Here is a 22,948-nt window from a genome sequence, read left to right as displayed (position 1 = left end):
AACTCAGGAATATAAATACAAGGAGATATTTTCTTTGAGCCAAGACAGCTTTCCTTTTTGTGTGAAACATAACTTGCAAACTGAACTGATTAGTTCTAGTAACTTTGTTAATAAGTTGTCCCATATGTAACCAACATAAGCCTCAACATACAGACAAGGACATTGTGTCTCATTCCATTTACACCTGGAAGAAGCACCGGACTAGTTCAGATGTGTCATTTTTTTTTTTTTTTTTTTTGCAAAAGGTGAGAAACTGTGTTACTGTGTGAATTCTCTAGGATGCCATTGCTACTCTGTATTCATTTAATTTCATGGAGCCAAGAATAAAAGCAGATCTTGAAATATACCCTTGCTTTATTAGTAGGCAAATAAAATTAAAAAGAACATTATGTTAATTTAAGAGATGTGGAGGGGGCTTTGAGAATTGATAGCTCTTGGGTAGTTGTCTGTGCATTTTTAAATGAATGGGGCATAGAGACTAATAAAGTGAACTGAAGAAAATTTGGTGTCAGGCTACTTTTGTGAGTTGCTTGGATTTAATTTTGCCATCGCAGGTTATCTTTATGCAAGGAGCACTGAGGTAATTGATTGATCTCCCGACTGATGCACACAATTATCGAAAACTATTGGAGGATCAGACGAAAAAGGCCAGAGTAAAGAAAAAAAATACATGGAGAGAAAGGAAAGACTAGAAAGTATCACTCCCCTAGCTTTTCTGAAGGAACACTGAAAAGAAATCTTAACAAAATCAATTTGCAATCATTTGAAGAGAAGAGGGTTTTTTAACTGGATAGCTTGACTTCATAAAGGACAAGTCCTGTCATACTAATCTAATCTTCTGAGATGAAAATGAAAGACTGGGTAGATCAAGGAGAAAGATTTATATATAATTCATTTAGACGGTGGAATGCTCTGGATATGATACTGTATGGTATTTCTATCAGCCCTTACGTCGCTGCCTGAGATAGTGGACATCAGGGGCTCGTTGGCCACCTGAGGACAAATCTAAGGCTGAGTTCAAGGCCAGTGTTACTTATAGAAATGTCCATAGTCTGGTATTTGGATTAAAATGCATGGGCATTTAATTTGCTCACCGCACAGAGCTGGTGGGAGAATTGGCAAAGAAAGAGATAAGTAAAAAGAAGCTTAAAAAATATAGCTGTCCAGCCACACTGCACCTCTGTTCTCATCGTTCTTATGACACATATTCGAAACCTCATGTTATCACTTAACTTAAGAAAGCCATCAATTATTCTGTGTATTTTGATCTATCTTCCAATCGGCTCACTCTGAGGATGAGGATGATGAGTTATACTTTGTCTCTACTTCCCACAGCACCTGCATTTAATAAATCCTTGATTGACTAGCAAACAGCTCATAAGATCATAAAGAACCGGTTGTATGAGGTCCAGTAAAAGAACACCGTAGGGTGATAACATGGACCAAATCCATCACTAGTTAGCAGTGCCACTGTGCTAGTAGGTGGATGCATAGGGGTGAAGCTTAAGAACTCATGAAAATAGTCTGTGTGCTATACTAGGCGGGGGTTAGGCTTCTACTAGATAACTGTGGTCATTCTGTGGTCCACAATTAAAACAGGAGGTGTAGATGGTTCAGATGGGAGCCACAGCGCTGATTCACGGAAGCGTGAGGATGTGTGGGGCGTGGTTAAGTCCACTCTGAAGTCAGACCCAGCTAGATTCTCAGACCAGCAGTGACCTTGGGTGAGTTGCTTAACTTCTCTAAAGCTCACTTTCTCTACTGATGAAACAGAGAGTAATAGGGCTTACTTCACAGGGATATGAGTATTAATTGACATAATGCATGTATGACCCAGTACAGTGTAAACTCAATAAATATTGTAATAAGAAACATAATAGAGGAGAAATAAAGGGGGTTGTTTAGGCTAAGGAAGAAAAGGCTGAGAGTAAGTGTAATTATAATCTTTACACACAAAACAAATCACAGACCATCGTCTAAGTTGACATCACCTTAATTTAGTTCAATAAAATTTTTGAGGGCCTTTCGCCGAGGAAAATGTGAGAGCCAAAGGGCTTCATCTGCAGTATGATGGAATTGAGATAGACATTGGGAAGATTTTCTGAAAGTCAGGATTGCTGGACTCACTGGCCTGTATATCTGAGGAAAATTGTGGAATATTCTTTGAAGGCTTGGAAAATAATCTAGTTCCACCTCGCATTCTCCTAAACTGGTTTAACCGTGGTCCTATTCTGAGCTGGACTAGTGTCTTCTCAAGCCACTCCGGTTAATGTGTCTTCTTTGAGATCCCAGGCTGGCATTATTTAATAGAGAGTTTTAAGCTGTGCTTGTACAGGGTTAACGTACTGACACCTTCCAAGCAGTACCGAATTAGCATCAGAATGTCATTGCTGAGCCATCAGGATCCGCCATTCTCTTTCTGTTAGCATGGACCAGAATTCACAGCCAGCTGATGTGCGCCTGCGAGGTGAGTGGCTTTACTGCCAGGTCTAAAGATAATGAGACCATGTAAGAATCATACTTGTCTGGGGTGATTCCTCTATAGGCAGAGGCCCCACTGTGAAGAATCTAGATGAGAGATTAAATGCGCCGGCATCTGATTGTAACAATGGCTCTGTACTCCAGAGGGTCTGATGAGGACGCGTAAAAGGCTAAGCTCGAACTTCTTTGTTTGAATTGCCAATTGGCATTTTCTTTTAAAGAGCTCTTTTTCTGCTCACATGCTTCCAACAGAGGAAGCGTATTTAGGTGAAATGTATGAACTATTGAAATGTAGGAGACCATTGAATGTGGTTTAAAAACGAGAAATATACAAACTTCAAAATAAGAATGTATAAATGGGCTCTTCCTTTACTTGTCCAGCGCTTATTTTCAGGAAAGATCTTGCCAACTTTGATACCTCCCTCGAGTGATGGCTGCTGCTTATCCCTGCTTGGCCAATCTTCCAGAGTCAAGTTGAGATACTGACAGCATTTCAGCGACCCAAGGCCCCAGAAGGGAGAATGGAAACGCTCGTTGGGCTAAAGGTGTAGGCCAGTTAGGACATTCCAATGGGGTCTTTATCTGTGGAACTAGGCCTGTGGGCAAAGAGAGTCAAAGAAGGAAGAAACCTCAGCCCGGGCTGCAGTGCCCATTACAGCAGTGACAAGATGGCCAGGGCTATTGGCAGGGCTGCTACTGCTCCGTCGGGGCGGGGGTTGGGCTGGGCCAGAGACAGTGTGATGCTGGACTGTGTTGGAAGCTGAATCCACTCTGAAGTCAGACCCAGCTAGTTTCTGTAGCTTCTTGGTACAGAATTGGTACAGAATTCTTGGTACAGAATTCTGTACCTTCTTGGTACCTTCTTGAAGTCAGACCCAGCATTCTGTACCTTCTTGGCCAAGTATTCCTTCTGTGTACAGAGAGAGTAATAGGTGTTTTCTAGGAACGTGGACAGGATCGTGTGGCTCTCCCTGTGTCAAGTTAGGCTCTGGGTGTCGGTTCCAGCCGATGGTGTTGCGTACTCAACGAGACTTCATATACACACGCCTCCCAGAGCTTGAGGGGAAGAAAATGAAGGGTGAGTGGGTAGGAACTCTGAACTCTTAAAGAAACCTTTTTAGTGCTTTTACCCAGCAGGCACAAATGAGGAATAGCAAAAGTGAGAGTTGAATAATTCCGGAAAAGGAGAGCAATTTTCAGTATAAAGTGAACAGAGAAAAATCTCAAGTAAACTTAGATGTAACCAGTCAAACACTGGACACCATTTGTACCCTTTTGCGGGTCAGGCATACTGGGATCCGAACAAGCAGTCTAGGGAGAGGCTGAGGGCTGGTGGGACTGGACTTAACCGTGTACACTGCCTGCCGCAGGTAGCAAGCTCCAAGAAACCTATTTTAGGCCAGATAACCCACTCGGTGTGACTCAGACTGGTGTGGGAATGCAGGGGTTTGGTACAGTAGAGGACAAAGCCACGTAAACTTCTCACTGGTAAGGGTAGGAAGGGGTGCCCAACCTCTGCTGGCGTCTGCAGATGGAGGCAGCAGGGTCCGGCATCAAGGGTGTCAGGGACTGTGCAGAAGAGTTGGAAGTTCTGAGTAGGGCCCCTCATCCAATAGAGACTGGAATAAAAGTCGGGACACGTGGAAGGACTTTGGTCGGTCACATGGTTAGTCTGTGAGGGAGGAAGACTTCTTCTGGGCGGGCACGTCTGCACCCAGCAGGCTCACATCAGGTGCTCCAAATACTGGGCTTAGAGGAGCCCAGTCAGCTTTAGAAGATGTTGTTGGTGAGGATGGGACAGGGCCAATCCTGGTTTAAAGGTTGGCAGGCATGCCTGGTGGCTAAAATTCCAAGTCCTACAATCGAGTGAGGCTGAGCCAGGCAGGTGCTGACAAGCTGTTGAAGATGTATATATATATTTTAATCTGCCTGTATGCAATTTTATTTTCATTTCTGGAGCCCTTCAAAATGCGATGCCTCTTTTAGACGGAGGACCAAATTGCTTTGGGACAAGTGAATAAATTCGAAGCCGCGTTAATTGTGAACAGCCGTCCTTGGCTTTATGTGAGGAAGTAGCAATTGGTTTCTCAATCCAGGGACCTGGGGAAACAGATCAGTGATGTCTGTTGAGAAAATCTTTCTCAGGAAACTTCTCTCTGCCACTGGAGGCAATGGCTTGTTAACCTGTGCCAAACGACCATGTTTGGTCCAAACTCTATAATAAATTCAGCAATGCTTCATCTTTCTATATAGAGCAGGGGCAGGAGGACAGAGCACCTTTTGTTTTCCAGGGATCTCTTGCAGAGACCCACGTGTATGAACATAATCACTGTATTTAGAACCAGTGCTTCGTTATTTTTAGCAACAAAAAAGGTACCAGCCCTCTTAGCTTCACCAAATACAAAATGCCTTTTCTACCCTCCCCCTCTCTAGGGCATCTCCCCCCATTCTCTGCTTCCATTGGTATATGAATGTGATGCTCTGAGCAAATACATATAAAGAGATGGGAATGTTTATGTATTTGAAAGAAATGTCAACATCTTCCCTCTGAAAAATGCTGCTGGTGTGTCAAGTACCATCACTGGCCTGTACTTCACCTTGTTCTTTAATAATGATCACAGTTCTTCTGTAAACTCTACCCTCTCAGCTTAAGTTAAATGGAAAGATTTTGATAGTATTGGATTTTGGATTTAGTATTTCATACCTCATAAAAAAAGTTTTGTTTTCCCTTGGTTGTATGGTTTAGTTTTACGATGCCCTTCTTTTTATCTATGAAATGCCCTTCTTTCTATCTACGAAATGCTCAGATCTGTATTTGTGTTGAACACACTTGATTTTGTAAACGTGTCTAAATAAATTTAGTCTGATATCGATAATCCTAATGAATACTGTTAGTTTAATATTTATACTATTTTTTCTCTATCTGTTTCATTTTTTTCCCCAACTTTTCACATTCCCCTACCTTCTTCGCTTGTGTTTACTTAAGAGTACATTGAGTCAGTCACAGAATGTGATTGTTGCTGGACTTGTCAGCTCGCTCTTCTATAGAAAAGAACCTCTTAATAAGAATACAAGTCAGTCCATCTGAGAGTTGTTTTGATGTGCATAATGGCACAGGCCATAGAGAGGGATTTTAATTTAAGATGAAATGTAAGAGCCTTGTTAAGATTTTGGCATCTTGATACCTTCCAGAGGAGGACAAGCACATTCCAAAAGTTCTCTTGGTATTCTCCAGGCCTTTTGCTCCCCGACTTAATTCTTTAATTCTCTTGGGTATCTTAGCAATAGGGATAGGCCTTTTTATTCTTCTCCTCTTATTGCCCTGTCTGTTGCTTGTAAGCTTTCTTCTTGCTATAAAATCATCTCTGAGACCTAGAATAGGAAGAACCTTGTAGACGTTCTCAAAGTGAATACTTTCAGTTTGTTTCTCAGCTGTGGCTTAAATTCAGCGACTGAAGCACAGCCAAGAGAGAGACTCAGGGAAGAAAACGGGACAAAATTCAAGGAGAAAGTGAAATTATCTTCTGAAAGAACAAATAAGAAAAAGACTGCTGGCTTCTGGGGGAGTTGTTTAGTTATCCAGAGTGGCTCTTAGACTAGCTCAATCTGCTTGAATATCTGTTCATGGGCTTTTGAAAACCCAGAGTGTCCTCCTTTGTGTGCCATGGTTTACAAAGAATGAATCTGGCAGGAAAGATCTTGATTCTCCACTGGTGAGTTTCCTTTGTGTGTTTCGGTCATGATATTTCTGATTAATGGCGAGGTTGGAGAACATCGGGCCCTTTTTTCCTTCTTGCAGGGCATTGCTCACAAAATTGACACTATCCAAACCCACCCTAAATAGCTACCACCAGCCTTAGTCACCTGAAAAAAAATGATGGTTGGAATCAGAATTTATAGTCACCAAAGAGGGGGTCTCTTGGAGTTAGGTCGGGGAGAGAAAATCCTCCCCCTCGTGTTGGGAGAGGAAAGAGATTTTTGTCCCCATGTTCTGCTTCTGCTTTGTGCTCAGCATGGAAGAAGTAAAGAAGAAATACCCAGGACTAAACCAGCCGGAGTGAACCTGACCTCTTAATCCATCATTTCTACACTTGCCTTCTAAATCTGATGGTAGTGGAGAAAGTTTTCAGCAAAAGCCTAGTGATTCTAGACTTTTATCAAACACAGATCCTCCTTAAGAACTGAATTTAGAAGGAAAACAGCAGGACTTTTTTACTCATATACTAGGAGGAAGGACTCGGAGAAAAATCAGATTTGTTTACTCTGAAATTACTTTAATGTCCTAGCAGGCTCATAATCCCTATGATGTTATAAATTACCAAGATTTGAGTAGTGTGGGAGACTTTAAAATACTAGAAAAATATATTATCAATTTGATAGCCAACAAAAATAAACTAGATTTGAGAATTATCTGGTTGAAACATCAATTGCCACGTTTTTTAATTGAGGTGTAATTGACATGTAATGTTATATTAATTTCGAGTGTACAATATAATGATTCCATATTTGTAAATACTGTGAAATGATCACAGTAAGTCTTGTTACCATTCGTCACCATACATATTACAAAACTTTCTTTTCTTGTGATGAGAACTTTTAAGATTTACTCTCTTAGCAATTTTCAAATATGCAATACAGTATTATTAACTGTAGTCATCAGGTTGTACATTGCATCCCAATGAGGTATTTATTTTATAACTAGAAGTTTGTACCTTTGATCCCCTTCACCCATTTCCCTCACCCCGTCATGCCCCACCTCTGGCAACCACCGTTCTGTTCTCTGTATCTATGAGCTTGGCTTTTTTGTTTGTTTTGTTTTGTCTTGATTTGATTCATTTGTTTTGTTTTGTTTTTTAGAGTCCACATACAAGTGAAATCATATGGTATTTGTCTTTCTCTGCCTGATTTATTTCACTTAGCATAATGCCCTCAAGGTCCATCCACGTTGTCACAAATGGCAAGATTCCATTCTTTTTTATGGCTGAGTAATACAGAAGCAAAAATGAACAAGTGGTACTACATCAAACTAAAAAGCTCTGCACAGCAAAGGAAATCATCAACAAAATGAAAAGGCAGTCTACTGAAGGGGAGAAATATTTGTAAATCATATATCTGATAATCATGTATCATATGTATAAAGAACTCGTAAAACTCAATAGCAAAAATAGAAACAATCATTAAAAAATGGTCAGAGGACTTGGATAGACATTTTTCCAAAGAAGACACGCAGATGGCCATTGGGCACGTGAAAAGATGCTCGGCATCACGAATCATCAGGGAAATGCAAATCAAAACCACAATGAGATATGACCTCACACCTATTAGAATGGATATTATAAAAAAGATAAAAAATGACAAGTGTTGGTGAGGACGTGGAGAAAAGGGAACCCTCGTGCACTGTTGATGGGAACATAAACTGGTTCAGCCACTATGGAAAACAGTATGGCGGTTCCTCAAAAAATTAAAAATAGAACTACCATATGATTCAGCAGTTCTACTTCTGGGTATTTATCTGAAGAAAATGAAAATACTAACTAGAAAAAATACATGAACCCTCCCATGTTCATTGCAGTACTATTTACAGTAGCCAAGATGTGAAACCAACCTAAGTGCCCACTGATGGTTGAATGGATAAAGAAGTTGTGAATACACACAGAAACACGCATAATGGAAAATTACCACGTTTTAAAATTCAACAAATATTTACTGGGAGTCCACTTTGGGCCAGGCCCCATTCTAGGTGCTGAGTTATAGCAATGAGCAAATAAATTGATCCCTGCCTTCACGGTGTTTACACTCTAGTTGGCACGAGGCATACATTCAGAATACATACATCACGTCATCTGTTCGATGGTGGTAAATGCTACGGCAAAAAGCAAAAGTGGAGCAGGATAGGGGGCTCAGGCCTCCCTGTGACAGGAGAGGGCGGCTGTCACATCGCATTGCAGGGTCAGGTTTGGGCTTTGTTGAGAAGGTGAGGTTTAAGCAAAGACTTGAACCTGGTGTGTGTGTGAGCCCTGTGAGTGAGTGCCTTGGTAGCTGGAGGAAGTGTTTCAGGCAGAGGAAACAGCTTGAAATAAAGGTCTGGAGCAGGAATGAGTATATTTAAGAGCGGTCAGCGTGCTTGGAGGAGAGAGAGAGTGAGAGTCAGAGGATGTGGGATCTGAGGGGCAGCGGGGTCCGAATCAAGGGTGTTGGCTTTTTCCTTTCAGGGAGTTGGGAAGCTATTGAGGGTTTGGGGCAGAAGGTAACATCTTATGATTTAAGCTTTAAAAGGATCATCCTGCTTCTTTGTTGAGCATGAGACTGGGGCAGAGGCAGGGGGTCCAGTCAGCAGGCCCTTTCAGTGATGGGTGAAGGATGAGGGTGGCTCAAACAAAGTGGGTAAAAAAAGGTTGTGTTCTAGATCCCTTTCGAAGGTCAGGCAGTCACGGTGTCCTGGCTGATTGGATGTAGGATTCCAGAGAAAGAGAGCGGCTGGCAGTGGAAGGATAGAGTTGCCTTTAACTGAAATGGGAAAGGCCGAGTTCAGTTTTGGAAATGTTGGAGATGTTTCAAAGATATCCAAGCGGAGCTGTCAAATAGGCAGTTTGATGTACAGGTTGGAAGTTTTGGAGACAGAAGTGTGAGAGTGGTCAGCACGGAAAAGGGATTTAAAGCAGGAGACTGAGTGAGATTTCCGAGGAGGTGAATGTCGATACAAACGAAATGAACACCAAGGATTGACCCTGGGGCACTCCAGCTTCGAAAGGTCGGGAGGAAGAGGAGGAACCAGCAAAGAAGATGGAGGAACAGCAGCCAGTAAGGCAGGAGGAAAATCAAGAGAATGTGAAGCCCTGGAAACCAAGGGAAGAAAGCATATCTTGGAGCAAGTGATCACCCAAGTCAAAGGCTGCTGGTGGATGTTGGAGTTGGCAATACCAAGGTCACCACTGCCTTTCACAAGAGGATTTTTAGAGGAGTAGTGGGGTCAAAAGTCTGACTGAAGTTAGTGCAAGAGAGAAGTGGGGAAGAGGAGTTGGAAGAAGTAAGTATAGATGATGCGGTCATGGAATTTGCTGCAGAGAGGAGTGAAGAAGTGACTGGTACACTTCCTGCCTCTCTGGCTGGCTCCAAGGTGGATTCCCCTCACATTTTGTAAAAGTGCACAACTCTTCAGGCATACCTTATTCCCGTGGAGTGGCTATGTGCCATCAGCGTAGAAATTTGGAACCGGTTGAGATCATCAAGGTCATTTCAGTTCATCTCCCACCTGATAATGGAATCTTCTTTGTAATATTAATACAACCAACATTTAAATTTTTTTCATGTGCCACCTAGGGATCCAGAGATGAATAAGGCACAGTTCCTGCTCTTGAGAAACATACCTTTTTTAATGGGATGAGGCAGGCATATATGCTTCCCAAGAGAAAAGGGAACCTTCTTCGTACACTCTTGGTAGGAGTGTAAATTGGTGTAGCCACTATGGAAAACAGTATGGAGGTTCCTCAAAAAACTAAAAATAGAACTACCATATGACCCAGCAATCCCACTCCTGGGTATATATCTGAAGAAAACAAAATCACTAAAAAGGTTCACCAAAAGATACACGCACCCCAATGTTCATAGCAGCATTATTTACAATTGCCAATATATGGAAGCAACCTAAGTGTCCATCAGCAGATGAATGGATTCAGAAGATGTGGTACATATATACAACGTAATACTACTCAGCCATAAAAAAATGAAGTTTTGTCATTTTCAGCAACATAGATGGACTTGGAGGGTATTATGTTAAGTGAAATAAGTCAGACAAAGACAAATACTGTATGATATCACTTACGTATGGAATGTAAAAAGTACAACAAACTAGTGCATATAACAAAGAAGCCGACTCAACAGGTATAGAGAACAAACTAGTGGTTACTAGTGGGAAAAGGAATGGGGGAGGGGCAATATGGGGGAGCGGATTAAGAGGTACAAACTATTAGGTATAAAATAAGCCACAAGGATATATTTTACAACATCCTGGGGAATATAGCCAATATTTTATAATAACTATAAATGGAGTATAAGCTTTAAAAGTTGTGAATCACTGTATTGTACATCTGTAACTTAAATAATTTTGTACATCAACTATACTTCAGTAAAAACTTTTAAAAATATATAAATATTATGATAGAGGCATGTATAAAATATTGCGAAAGCACAGGGGAAAGAGAACTAACTTGACCTGGGGACGTTAGAAAAGATGATATGCATAAAAAAGCTGACATTTGAACTAGGTCTGAAAGATGAGTGTGACATTTTCCAGATGGAGTGCTGAAGAGAATCCCTTTATCAGATAATAATCCAGCTCCTTTTTGAATGTTTATAACTACAGAAAGCTCCCTACCTTATGAGGCCCATTTCATTTTAAATAGCTGTAATTGTTGCAAATGTACTTTCCACATTGAGCCAAGCAGTGCCTTTTACTATTTCTGCTCATTGGTCCCGGTTTTCTCCTCTGGAGCTAATGGGCAGAGACTTATCTTTCTACCATGTAAGTCATTTCTGTATTTGAAAATAGATATCATATTCTCTTTCAAGTCATCTCTTTTCCATGTTGAAAAAAGGGAAATGGATAAAGTCTCCAGTTGCGTTCCCTGAGAAACTGATCTGAGACTAAGTTGGTGGACGGGAGGGAATGCTCTTGAGATCAGCAGCATGAAAGGAAGGGAAGATTGGGCAGGAGTGGGCAGAGGGAGAGATACAGGTGAGACGCAGTATTAATGGAAACTTGTGGGAAGTTCTGAAGATAGAATCATCCTTCAGAGTTGCCTAGAAATAGGGCAAGAGGACCAGGTCTTTGGATGCCTTGACCACCAGTCTTTCAAGGCATTCTACCCCAGGAAGGGGACGTGACTTTGGGCCAGGTGGTTCTCTTCAGCTGACACAGTCCCCAAAGTGGGATGGCAGCTGAAACCAATTGCTAGGGCCACCGTCAGCAGCTGGGGTAGTTACTCCCTTATGTCTGAAGTGGATCTGTAAGGGATCTTCAGTGATGCAGAAGAAGAATCTCCTGTACTGCTAATTCTTTAGGCAACTATTTTCTGAGACAGTTAATAGAATGAAAAAAGTACCGGTTTTTGTTTCTTCTTATTAGCAAACAAACACCCTGAACATCAACGTGATGAGGTCCACCATGACAGTTCCAGACTGATGGGGTCTAGTGTACAGTCGTGTCTTCCCTGTGCTAACTGCACCTATCAGTCATGATAGCCCTTTACCTATGACTGCTGTAAGGGGCTCTCAAGGCAAGTTGGAGAAGTACATTCACGCAATAAATTTGACTGGGAATCTTCCCGAGGAGGAGGAGGACCCTCCGAGGACCCCTGCACGTAACATTCTGTAATGACATTAGGAGAATAAAGACGTAAGTGTGGAAGCGTAGTGAGCTGAGTTATGTCCCTGTCCTTCATCCTAGAAGATGCTACTTCTTGTGGTGATCACATGCATGCTGGGGGTCTGTAAAGATGGATGCTTGGCCAGCAGTCCTTTCCACTCCACGCACACATGAAGATTGCTCTTTCATCTGTGGCTGTGACCATAATTTGCAAAGCCTGTCACTGCTTACAACTTTCAGTTAGCCCAAAGCTTTGTTGAAAAAGAGCTGTTCCATTCCCGATTACCATACACCAGACTGATGTGTCAGCTAAATTACTAACGCTGGACCACTCATTATACCGGGAGACATTTGCCCAAGCTATGACTTTGTCTCTTGATTCCTGTTTGGTTTCATTAACCTCCTCTTGGTGCCACAGATAAAATGGCCGTGTAAGGCATCCTTATTTAATGCAGGATTGGCAAGATAAGATGGTTGAACTGGGCATTGATGGGAGCAGAGGAACCAGAAAAAGGGTGATTGTGGAGGAAGCGAGAATTAGAAGGTTAGACGGGGATGTGGTGAGGGTTAGACGGAGCCATATTAATTTTTCTCTGTTCTTACTTTCACCGTATATTGGCTTTCTTCACATAGTAGCTGGCGGTTTCTTTAAGAGCTCATTGATAATTGTGAGAGAGTTTTAAGAGAAGACTGAGAGGAGAGGGTCAGGTTGGTATACAGTAGATTGGTTTTCTTTTAAATTCAATCTCATTAGCATGGGCTCATTTACTAAGGACCGTCCCGCCCCCCACACCCCACCATGGGTTTTCTTTCAAGGCTATCTCTAGCTGTGTATTTGAACCAGCTGTGGTTTCACTGTAGATGGAGCTTTGTGGGTATTCAAGGACCTCCTTGTGATATGTTCATTTATCATAGAATGGGTAGTCTTACTTTGTTTGCAATGGGGATCCCTCTCATCCTAAGCCTGTGCATTTTAAGGTACATTTAGCTTTTGTCACTTTGTTATGTCCACTGGGCTGGTGAAAACTCAAGTGATAATACGTCTCATTTGAGAATCCCCCAAATCCCCTAACTTAGCTGGAAGTAACAAGGAAGACAAATGGCTGTCTCTTTAAAGTGATAACCATTCTGGGTGAGTTGTTCTGTCACAGGGCCTTCCTTTCCTGTTGTGGTGGTTCTCTGTGGGCCCCTGACAAGTCTTGTCGTAATTAAGCCTTGTTGTCCTGGATTCCCACTATATCCTATGACCGAAGGACAAGGTCAGCTTCACCTGAAGAGCGGTACATAGTGGCATTGAAGTAGAAGACCAGGAGCAGGGGCTGGCCACATACGAAATCATTGTTCTCTCCTGCATTCATTTCCATTCCCTCCCCACCCATTCTTGATGCCCCACCCTCTCTACTTCTCTGAATTCCATTGTCCTACCAGGCTCTTCCTTGACTGTATATTTAAGCCAGGGGAGGGAGCCATTATACGCACCATTTAACCCTTAGCAGAAAGAATTGCCCCTAAACGACTAGGCAGCTACTGTTTCATTCTGGATCGCTTGCGGGGAACGTGAAGAGTTCAAGCCACGTGAAGCACACACAGCTCTGGCAGGGCCTCAAGGGGCTGGCAGCTTTCGTTGCCGAATCAGGGTCTCTGGACACCAGCTGGATAGTTCCCAGCCTGCTTTTTTTTTTCAGTAGTGGGTGCCCAAAAAATACTCAGCCGTTTCTCAGCTGTACAACAATGTGTTCCTGAACTAAGAAATCACTGCATCATTTTGTTTAAAAGCCTGACCTCTTGTAACCGTACTTTGAAGCTCTAGTTTGGGGGATAAAAAAGAACTGCCCCTTTGAATTAAAGACACAATTTTGTTAGCTTGGATTGTTATAAAATGGAGATGAACCATCAGATAGGAGATAGGGGCCACTGACCAAGAAAAGAGATGTCATTACCCAGGAGGAGGTCAGGGGAAAACGGACTGAAAGAGAAGGCCAAGGCTGAGAGGGTCTTCATTGTGTGGTTTCAGATTCTTCTAGCTGTAAGATCGAGATAAAATGCAGGGCCTGACATCTCCAAACAACAGGTGAAATACAGCTTAAAATGGGAGAAATTTAAAATAGCTTCTCCCTCAAGAGGTGGGAGAAAACATAAGATGCTTAGAATTGACAGAGGGCTGTGTGTAATACACAGGTCAGACGGAGACCCGTGGCATTATATAGGTAAGAGAAAGAACAATCCTTTCTATGTTGTTCTCATATAAAGCTTAATCATAAATGACCTTGAAGACAAGTCATTCTAACTTGCAGCTGACACGTACTACTTGTGCATTACTCCACCTACATACCTCATTATCAGAGTAGAAGACAGAGAGAAAATTCCATGTGCATTTCACCTAACAATTATGTCTTTATAGAAAATCTTGTATTACAGCGTGCTTCCCTGCTAGCCATACCTGAGTACCACCCACCTGCTGGGCGACTAGAGGTAGATTTAAGGGCAGATTGATGGCATTTTGGATTATTCACTCCGATTGAATAATACATATCCCCAATTGATGAATCCGAAAGGCTCAAAAAATGGAAAGTGTGTGTTTGTGTTTATGTAACTCATTTGACAGCAAAACCTGACCTGAACTGACATGAGGCCGTTTACCGTCTTTATCCCACTTTATGTGACTCTTCACATGTTTTGCTCTAGAAATACTAACATATTTGATTTTAGGAAGCTGCCTGAGGCTCTGCAGTAGCCCCAAGGATTTCAGACAAGAAGAGTATAGACCCATGTCGATTTTCTCAAGAGGAGGGTTTTAGGAAGGGAAGTATTATAAATGTTTGCAATTTAAACATATCCAATTTTAAAGGCATTATGTGGCAAAAGTAAATAATGAACACAAACCTTTGTATCCAGATGGTCCAGACTCTCCCTCACCATCTTCGTTTTGATTTTTCTCTCTCTTTTTCTTTCTTTGTGTTTACTACTTTAGGATGAATCGTCAATGTTCTTCCAGTTTGGCCCATCGATTGAACAACAAGCTTCCGTGATGCTCAATATCATGGAAGAGTATGACTGGTACATCTTCTCTATCGTCACCACCTACTTCCCTGGCTACCAGGACTTTGTAAACAAGATTCGCAGCACCATCGAGAACAGCTTCGTGGGCTGGGAGTTAGAGGAAGTCCTCCTGCTGGACATGTCCCTGGATGATGGAGATTCTAAGATCCAGAACCAGCTCAAGAAACTTCAAAGCCCCATCATTCTTCTTTATTGTACTAAGGAAGAAGCCACCTACATCTTTGAAGTGGCTAACTCAGTAGGGCTGACTGGCTACGGCTACACGTGGATTGTGCCTAGTCTGGTGGCAGGGGACACAGACACAGTGCCCTCGGAGTTCCCCACCGGGCTTATCTCTGTGTCCTATGATGAATGGGACTATGGCCTCCCTGCCCGAGTGAGGGATGGAATCGCCATCATCACCACCGCTGCTTCCGACATGCTGTCCGAACACAGCTTCATCCCTGAGCCCAAGAGCAGCTGTTACAACACCCACGAGAAGAGAATCTACCAGTCCAATATGCTGAACAGGTGAGTGTGGGAGGTCAGAGGAGAGCTTCCGAGACTGGGTTGGATGTTCAGAAACTGTGGGAGGAGCAGTTCAAGATGTCTGAGGTTGAAGACGGGTCACTGGGATGGTGATCGTTCGTGACGGTGGGAGATCCAGATCCAAAGCTCGCTGTGCTGTGTTCTTGTTCTAAGAAATGCAAAACATCTCCCCCTTCTTGACCACTCCCCATGTGCCAGGTCTTACTCTAAGCGTTTTGTGTGTTCGACCTCATTTAACCCTCAAGGCAACAACTCTTATTAGGCCGCTTTTAAAAATTGTTTCATTTTACAATACAAGAGAATAGGCTTGTCCGAAGTCACGCTGAAAGTAAGAGGTTCAGTTTGGAGTTGAACCCAGGTCTCTCTGATCACTACACACCTGATCACTATGAAAGATGAGACAGGCATAGAAATGAAGGAGGACCAGCCCCCTTACCTTTGGGACACTGCTGTACAGAGAGGGAATGGGGAATAGGGTACATGGGTCTGTAGGCACATGAAGAGGATTTGTCCCTTGGTTTTTAATCTGCCTTTGCTTCTCCTTTCTCTGCCTTTGAGATTAAGTGCTGGTGTGGAGGCAACTTTTCTGGTTGCTGTTGGTCTGGCTTATTGAATGGGAAGAAGGTGTGGGAGGAATCCTGCTCCCCTGACCTCACCTCAGAATCCAGCTACGATGGCAGCACAGCCTCTTAGGGGCCATTGTGTGACCAAGTGGGGTAGAAAATTCTATACTGTGCTTTTGTGGTTTTGTTATTTGTATAAAACCGCTACATGCGTACACTGTAAAAACTCAAACAATATAGAAGAGCTCAAAAAAAAAAAAAAAAAAGTAAAAATGACCTTAAATCTGACTAGCCAAAACGGTCATTACTGAAATAATTAATGACTGTCTTTCTAGCTATCTCCCGGTGCATGTATACCTGTGTGGAGATAAATCTACAGTTTTACGTAAATGGAAACATAACCAGACGTGCTGTTCAATAACCTGACTTCCTTTCACTCAATAATGTATTTTGGGTATCCATTTCACCTTTATTATGAACTATATCAGACATATAGAAAGATATTCAGAAAAACTTAATCCATGCTCAGGTACCCACCACCCAGCTTAAGAAATAAAATATTAGGAAGTGTACTGCAGGGAGGTTGAAAGACATTTAGAGGAGGTTGAACGTGTGCTGACTTATACTTATTGAACTTCTGGAAGGGACTTGGACTCTGTAGCCTCTTGACTAAGCTCCTAATTCAGAGTTGACACTACAAGTCGTTTTTCTGTGGCTGCATCTGTGGTCCAGTCCTGATACTCCCCCACCTTGAACTCTCTGCTTTCTCTGCCGTCCCTAGTTATCCCTACATGTTGGTACAGACCATCCTGGTTTTCTTCTTGCCTCCCTGGCAATTCTGTCTCAGCCTCCCCAGCATGCTTCTTCCTTTACATACCTCTTAAATATTGGTGCTTCTCAGGGGGTCTGTCCTATACCTTCTTGCCTTTTTTCTTTCTGTTTTTGGCTGTGCATTGCGGCTTGTGGGATCTTAGTTCCCCGTCCAGGGATAGAACCCGTGCCCTCGGCAGTGAAAGCTCAGAGCCCTAACCACTGGACCACCAGGGAAGTCCCTAGACTCTCTTCTTTTCTCCTCCATTGCCAAGAATACAATCAACGTCTGTAAGTTCCCCCAAACTGTGACATCGCTGGCTGAGACTTCTCCCTTGAGCCCCACGTCTGTCTCTGTATGACCACATCTGTTCCTTTGGATGCCATGGGCCCTAGAACATACCATATCCAAGGCTGCACAGCTGTCTCCTCTCCCATCAACCCTCCCACCCTCTTCTAGCCAAATTGGCACCACTTATAAAGGGTACATCCTGTTACCCAGTTTCCTAAAGTACAAATGTCCAAGGTGTCCTTGATGCCATAGCCCTGACACCTCATAGCCAATCACGGCCTTGTCTGTGGATTTTCCCTGGAGAGCTTTCACTTATTTTCATCCCTGTGCCATCGCCGAGTCCACCTCTTCCTACTCGCATTGCTGCAGGGCCTCTTAAATCTCTTCTGGCCTCCAGTTCTTCTTTTCAATCTCCTTTGCAGCCGGAGTGATCTAAAATGAAAATGTGATTTCATCACTTTCTTGCTTAATACCTTTCAGTGGCTTTTCATTGCTCCGATAATAAAGTCCCATCTCCTTAATATGGTTTATGGAGTCTTCCACGGCATGAGCCTTCCTAGCTTTCCAAAATTGTTTCCTGCCACTGGTCCCTTCAACACCGCCTTCCTGCCACACTGAACTTCCCGTGTCCTCTCTCCCTTCCAGCTCCTACTGCTGCCTTGAATGTGCCCCCCAGGCGCCCCTGCCCAGCCACACACAGGTGCACGTGCCCCTTCCCCGCCTCCTTCTCTTCATCCCTCAGGTTCAGTCTTGGCATCCCTTCCCCTGGAAGCTGAGCCCTGGCCGAATATCACGCGGTCACACACCTTCCCTGCCTCCTGTGCCTTTCCACTAAAGACGATCGTCGTTCTGTGCTTTATTATCTCTCCTCCCTGTAGGTTCTCTGAAAGCAGGGACCCTTCTGTCTTCCTCATTCTTGCGGCACCAGGGAAGACACCTGGAGCAAATGAATGACGTCCTCCGAGTCGCTGAGCTGCCCGGTGCCTTCCTGCTCTACAGGAGTGTCTTTGTTCTGCTCCTCTTTGCAAGACAAGGGGCACCTCCTTTAAAAACTTACTATAGATTCGGTTCTGTACATTCATGTTTTCTCCCTAATGCAGTTTATTTTCCCAAATATTTGTTCATTGAAACCAAGATGAACGAACAGAAAACATCTGCCGAGCAACACAAGGAAATCAAGTGGGTATTACGTTAGGGTCCATACATATGGTTCAGGAATGGCTGCTTTTACCTTAAAACTTCCTCTGGGTAAGCAGCTATCTGAAGATAGTATCTCCCATTTGGCTTACTTTACATTAGACTGTAAATGTTATCTCGGAAGCCTGGTCTCTAACCACTGTATCTTTGAAACCACAATTGGTTTTAACCTTGGTCGCCGTCTCTTGCGGCCCCTCAGGAGGGTGGCTCTCCTCAGTCCTCTGTACCCCTTGCTTAGAGCTTATTGTCAAGAGAACCGCAAACGCCCACCCCTCCATCTTCTCAAGTGCAGCAGTCCTAAAAGGAACAGGATGGCGCAGCACAGATTATTCATACATTCCCCCAGTACCAGGGCAGAGCAGAGAGAGAGTGCACCTTCCCTCAGTTTCCCAAGTACACTGTGTAAAGGTCTCACCAGACTTACCAGCGCGTTTCTCCACCAAGCTATTTCCTCTATGAACCTTCTCTTCTGCCCCAGTTCCCTGAATCTTCCGGGCTTCTGTATCTGACTGCCTGCTGGACATCTTCTCTGGGCTATCTCCCCTTGTCCATGGACCTGCATCCCTCACTCTTCTCCATTGTCTTTTCCTTCCCCTCCTCCCAAACGCAGCTTCCCATGGTTCTAGAATCCAATTCCTAGCCTCTCTTAGTATTTTAATATGTTTTTCTATCAGGACCCAGGAAGGGTTGGGGTTGATTATCAGGGACTCTAAGAAGCACAGCATTCAACTCATCAGTGGGATTCAATTAGGCATCCTCAGTCAGCGCTCCTCCTCCTTCCCCTGGTCTGAATTCAGCCCCTCCTTCAGAGCTCTGGTCTCACTAGGGTCACTCTTTTAAATAACAAACCAAGCAGCCACAGCATTTAGCCACAGCAGGAAATCTTGCAGATAAAATTGTTGCAAACGCTTAACTGTTGCCTTTGGCCTGATGCTCATCTCCCGGCAGCACCCCCAGGAAGGCTCCGCAGGACGTATCTGGGGGTGACCCAGCCAGGGATGGCGCCGGAAATACAGAGTCGGGAAACGTCTTCTGGTCTCACCTTCTGAAAACCCAGTAGCATTCACAGGCCCTGTCGTCCGTCCCCAGAAGCATTGCAAGGGGAGGGAAATCCCTCATTCCTACCTGACCAGACTGTGGCTTCCTTTCCACGTGAGGGAAGTTCCTAAGTCTAGATTTAGGGATCACAGACAGGAGATTCTATTGATATCCCTGAGTCCTAAAGAGAGACACATATTTGAAGTGATTTACTTGTTAGTTATGGAAGGAAAAACAACATCCTCAGAGAGGATCCTTAAAATGAACTATTTCGTTCACTGTCAAATGAATGCTATTTATCACGTATCAATCCAGATTCCTTACTGATAACTTCTTAGCTCTTGGAAGCTTGGCCCACTATAGACTTGGCGACTGTCTCCAGATAGGCTATAGGCTGCTGGATAAGGCTTTTTACCAGGGCTGCAAGAAAAATACAGGAACCCAGTTAAATTTGAATTTCAGATAAATGACAAATTTTTTTTTAGCATAAGTGTGCCCCAAATATTGCATGGGACATACTGATATTAAAAGAGGATTTGTTGTTTATCTGAAATTCAAATGTTACAGGGCTCCTGAAATTTTTTTTTTTTTTTTTGCTAAATATGACCATTCTACTTTGTACCATAAGAATTAATTTTCATTATTAGCATTCATTAGCATTCATTTATGCCTTATTAGTAAATGTAGTACAGAGCCCTTATACCAAGACGTGCTGAGAGCATTTTATTCCAACTGGGAACTTTATTTGGTTGAAAGAGTTGGAGAATTTCTTATGCCATGCATTCTCGAAGTGAAAGATCTTCTTAGTTCCTGAGAAAATTCTGAAAATCTTTTGGTACCAGATGATCTGAAAGTGTTTAGAAAGTGATCAGACCAGTTGTCTAAACTCTTCCTTATCCCTCTGAGCTAGAGAAGAATTGGTAGCTGCTAATAGGCCCATGTCTGTATTTTTCCTTTATCACTTCCCTGGAGGAGCAGTTGACGGTGAGTTTCCTTCTCAGTGTGCCTCCCGCACTTGGCCAGTGCGTTTCTCTCACGTAGCTGGTGGCATGCCTGCCACTCACCTCTGGACTCTCTTTCTGTCCTGGGGACCCAGTGGTCCTACTCTTCATACATGGCAACTTTGGGGACTTGTAGAAAGAGCAGTTGTTCTTTGAGATGGCTGGATCTCAACATAGCAAACCTCTTATGAATCTTGCCTAATTATTTTCCCCTGGTGTCCTCAGGTTTCCTACTCAACAGTTGCTTTGCACTATCCCCTGCCACCCCCCAATTCTTCCTTCCCCGTGAAAGTCACCATCTCAAAAGGCCAGAATCCTCCTCTGGCCCAGCCTTTGAGAGATGGGGATAACCGACGTGAAGAAAGGTGCTTTGTTAGGTTCTTATTAAAAGAGCTGTGATGAACACGGTCTTCCTTTAACCTTGAGGCAGATGCCACATCCTTGAAACCATTGTATTAGCGGGATTGTTCCCATGGGATGCCTCCTTGACTCTTGGCCTGGAAAGTGCTGAGAGGTTAAGAGATAAACGAGGAATTGAGTCCATTAGTTTTTTAGACACCATGGGCAAGATTGGCTTGGTCATTACCTATCTCTTAGCTGTTGTTAAATATTCGTGGAGTGCCAAGCACAGGTAGATTTACGGTAAGGCAAACATGTATTATAGGTTGACTTAATATAATTTACATGTGAACCAGTCAAAAGTTTCCGTGAACGCATAGCTAGCTATAAGTGGAGTGTTAAGCATGGTGGCCTTTACCTGATTAAAGAAATCTACTAGAATCTAAGGAAATTCCCATTTTTCATGTGAAATGTTCAGTAAAGCAAGACACAACCTACGTATATAGAGACAGGCTTTATCTGCTCAGTGGTGTAGCAGGAAATATAAATTCGGGAAAATAACTGAAGAATCTAATAACTATCCTGAAAGGTATATTCACTGCTGATTGTAATTCAGGCGAAGCAAGCTTTAACTGTTCATGGAGGAATGGCTGAATGTGAGGATTATTCAAGCTCTTCTGTTTTTTTGTAGTCTTTCACCTTCCTCATGTCACATATATAGATGGTCATTTCAGCAAGTGATTTTGCTTCTTTCCCTTAAATGCAAACCTGTGAAGAGCCTTCTCCACTGTTTAACACTGAGACCCCTACATGATTCTTTCCTTAATCACTACTTAATTCTAGAGCTGACTTGCAAAATTTAAAACTTACCAATGACATATTTGGTGTTTCTTTCTTCTCTTTCATTTTCCTCCTCCCCACTCTTTTTCCTCCTTCTTTTAAAAACTATTTACAATTTGGAGGAGAGGGCAGGAGATACAGAGGGGGAGTGAGTGGGAAAAGAATTCCATTTCACCGAGGACAATTTTGAGCGGGGGCAGGATGCCCATCTGTGCTGGGCAAGAAGACACAGGTGGTCCAGTATCCATGGGAAGGAATAAGATGGTCTTGAAGAGGAAGGAAATGAGAGCAGAGCAGGGCAGTGGCTCTCCGCGGAGAAAGCAGACAGGCTCATTCTGAGAGCAGACTTTCTGTCTCAGAAAGCATGTGGGTTGGTGACGATGGTCAGGGTTAAGAAGAGGGTCATAGGTAGATGCTCAAAAGCAGCCCCATTGTCAGCCGGGCTGGCAAAGTTAATAACTCCAGTGTTGGTTGCTTTTCTGAATACTTCCTGCACACCCGGCATTGTACAGTTATCTAACTGGATCCTCACAAAAATCCTGTTCCACGCAGATGTCCTCAGGAGACGTTTTCTGATCACCCTTTTAATGGCAGTTTGTCCTTCCCATCCTCCCAAGCTCCCTATCCTCATCTCCTGCTTTATTTCTCTCTGTAGCACTTATCGGACATACTGTGTATATTTTCTTTTAAAATATTCTGTTGTCTCACTCTCCTCATTGAATTTAAGCTCCAGGAGAGCAGGATTTTTTTTTTAATCTCTGTGTTTCTAGCACAGTGTCCGATACATTGTAGGTACTTGATAAATATTTGTCCGATAAAAGCATGAATGAAGGCAGGAATCATTATCCCCATTTTATATGTTTTTAAGAAACCCGAGACCCACGCTCGGGCAGTGTGATGCCAGGATCTGGCCTGGATCTGCTTCGGGGACCTGGATTTCAGCCCCTCACCCTGCTGCATAGTAATCAAGCTTTAAAGAAACCTTGGCTTCAAATCAGAGCACCGCTGCTGGGAGAGGCCTCGGTGCTCATCTCATCCAACCCTTTCAAGTTACGTATTCTCACGGGATAGAGGGTAGGTAGGATGGTGAATGGATTTTGCATATGTGAGAACAGAATCTCAGAGTGGTCCCTCGTCTCTCAGAGGCAGGGCGGGGGCAGAAGCCAGGTGTCCCGCCGGCAGGAGGAGCATTCTGCAGAGAGCACGCCGCCTCCCCGCTGCCTGCCCACGGCCTCAGAGGGGCTGCCAGGCGGCCAGGGCTCCCCTGTTAACCTCTGCCTCGGTCTGGCAATGTCCCCGTGATCCGTGCTCCCTTGCTTCTTACCCAGACGAGGGTGCAAATTCACAGTTAATGGGAATTGAAGCTGGTGTTATTTAGGAATTGAGTGGGAGTTATTTCTCCATCTGCTCTCTCTTCCCACCAGAGGATAAAGGC

At 43.4% G+C, this 22,948-nt stretch overlaps 1 protein-coding gene across 1 annotated transcript in view; it reads left to right on the top strand.

Annotated features, from left to right (window-relative positions):
* GRIN2B (glutamate ionotropic receptor NMDA type subunit 2B) overlaps window positions 1–22,948 on the top strand; it is a 412,485-nt gene that overhangs the window by 216,452 nt on the left and 173,085 nt on the right. Inside the window, exon 3 of the mRNA XM_059934495.1 lies at window positions 14,817–15,415. Within this exon, the coding sequence (XP_059790478.1) occupies window positions 14,817–15,415 (599 nt within the window). The remainder of the gene's footprint in view (window positions 1–14,816; window positions 15,416–22,948) is intronic.

Source organism: Balaenoptera ricei, chromosome 10 (assembly GCF_028023285.1).
Source record: "Balaenoptera ricei isolate mBalRic1 chromosome 10, mBalRic1.hap2, whole genome shotgun sequence".
NCBI lineage: Eukaryota > Metazoa > Chordata > Mammalia > Artiodactyla > Balaenopteridae > Balaenoptera > Balaenoptera ricei.
Note: the sequence above shows the minus strand (reverse complement) of the source record. Positions and strands in the feature narration are given on the sequence as shown.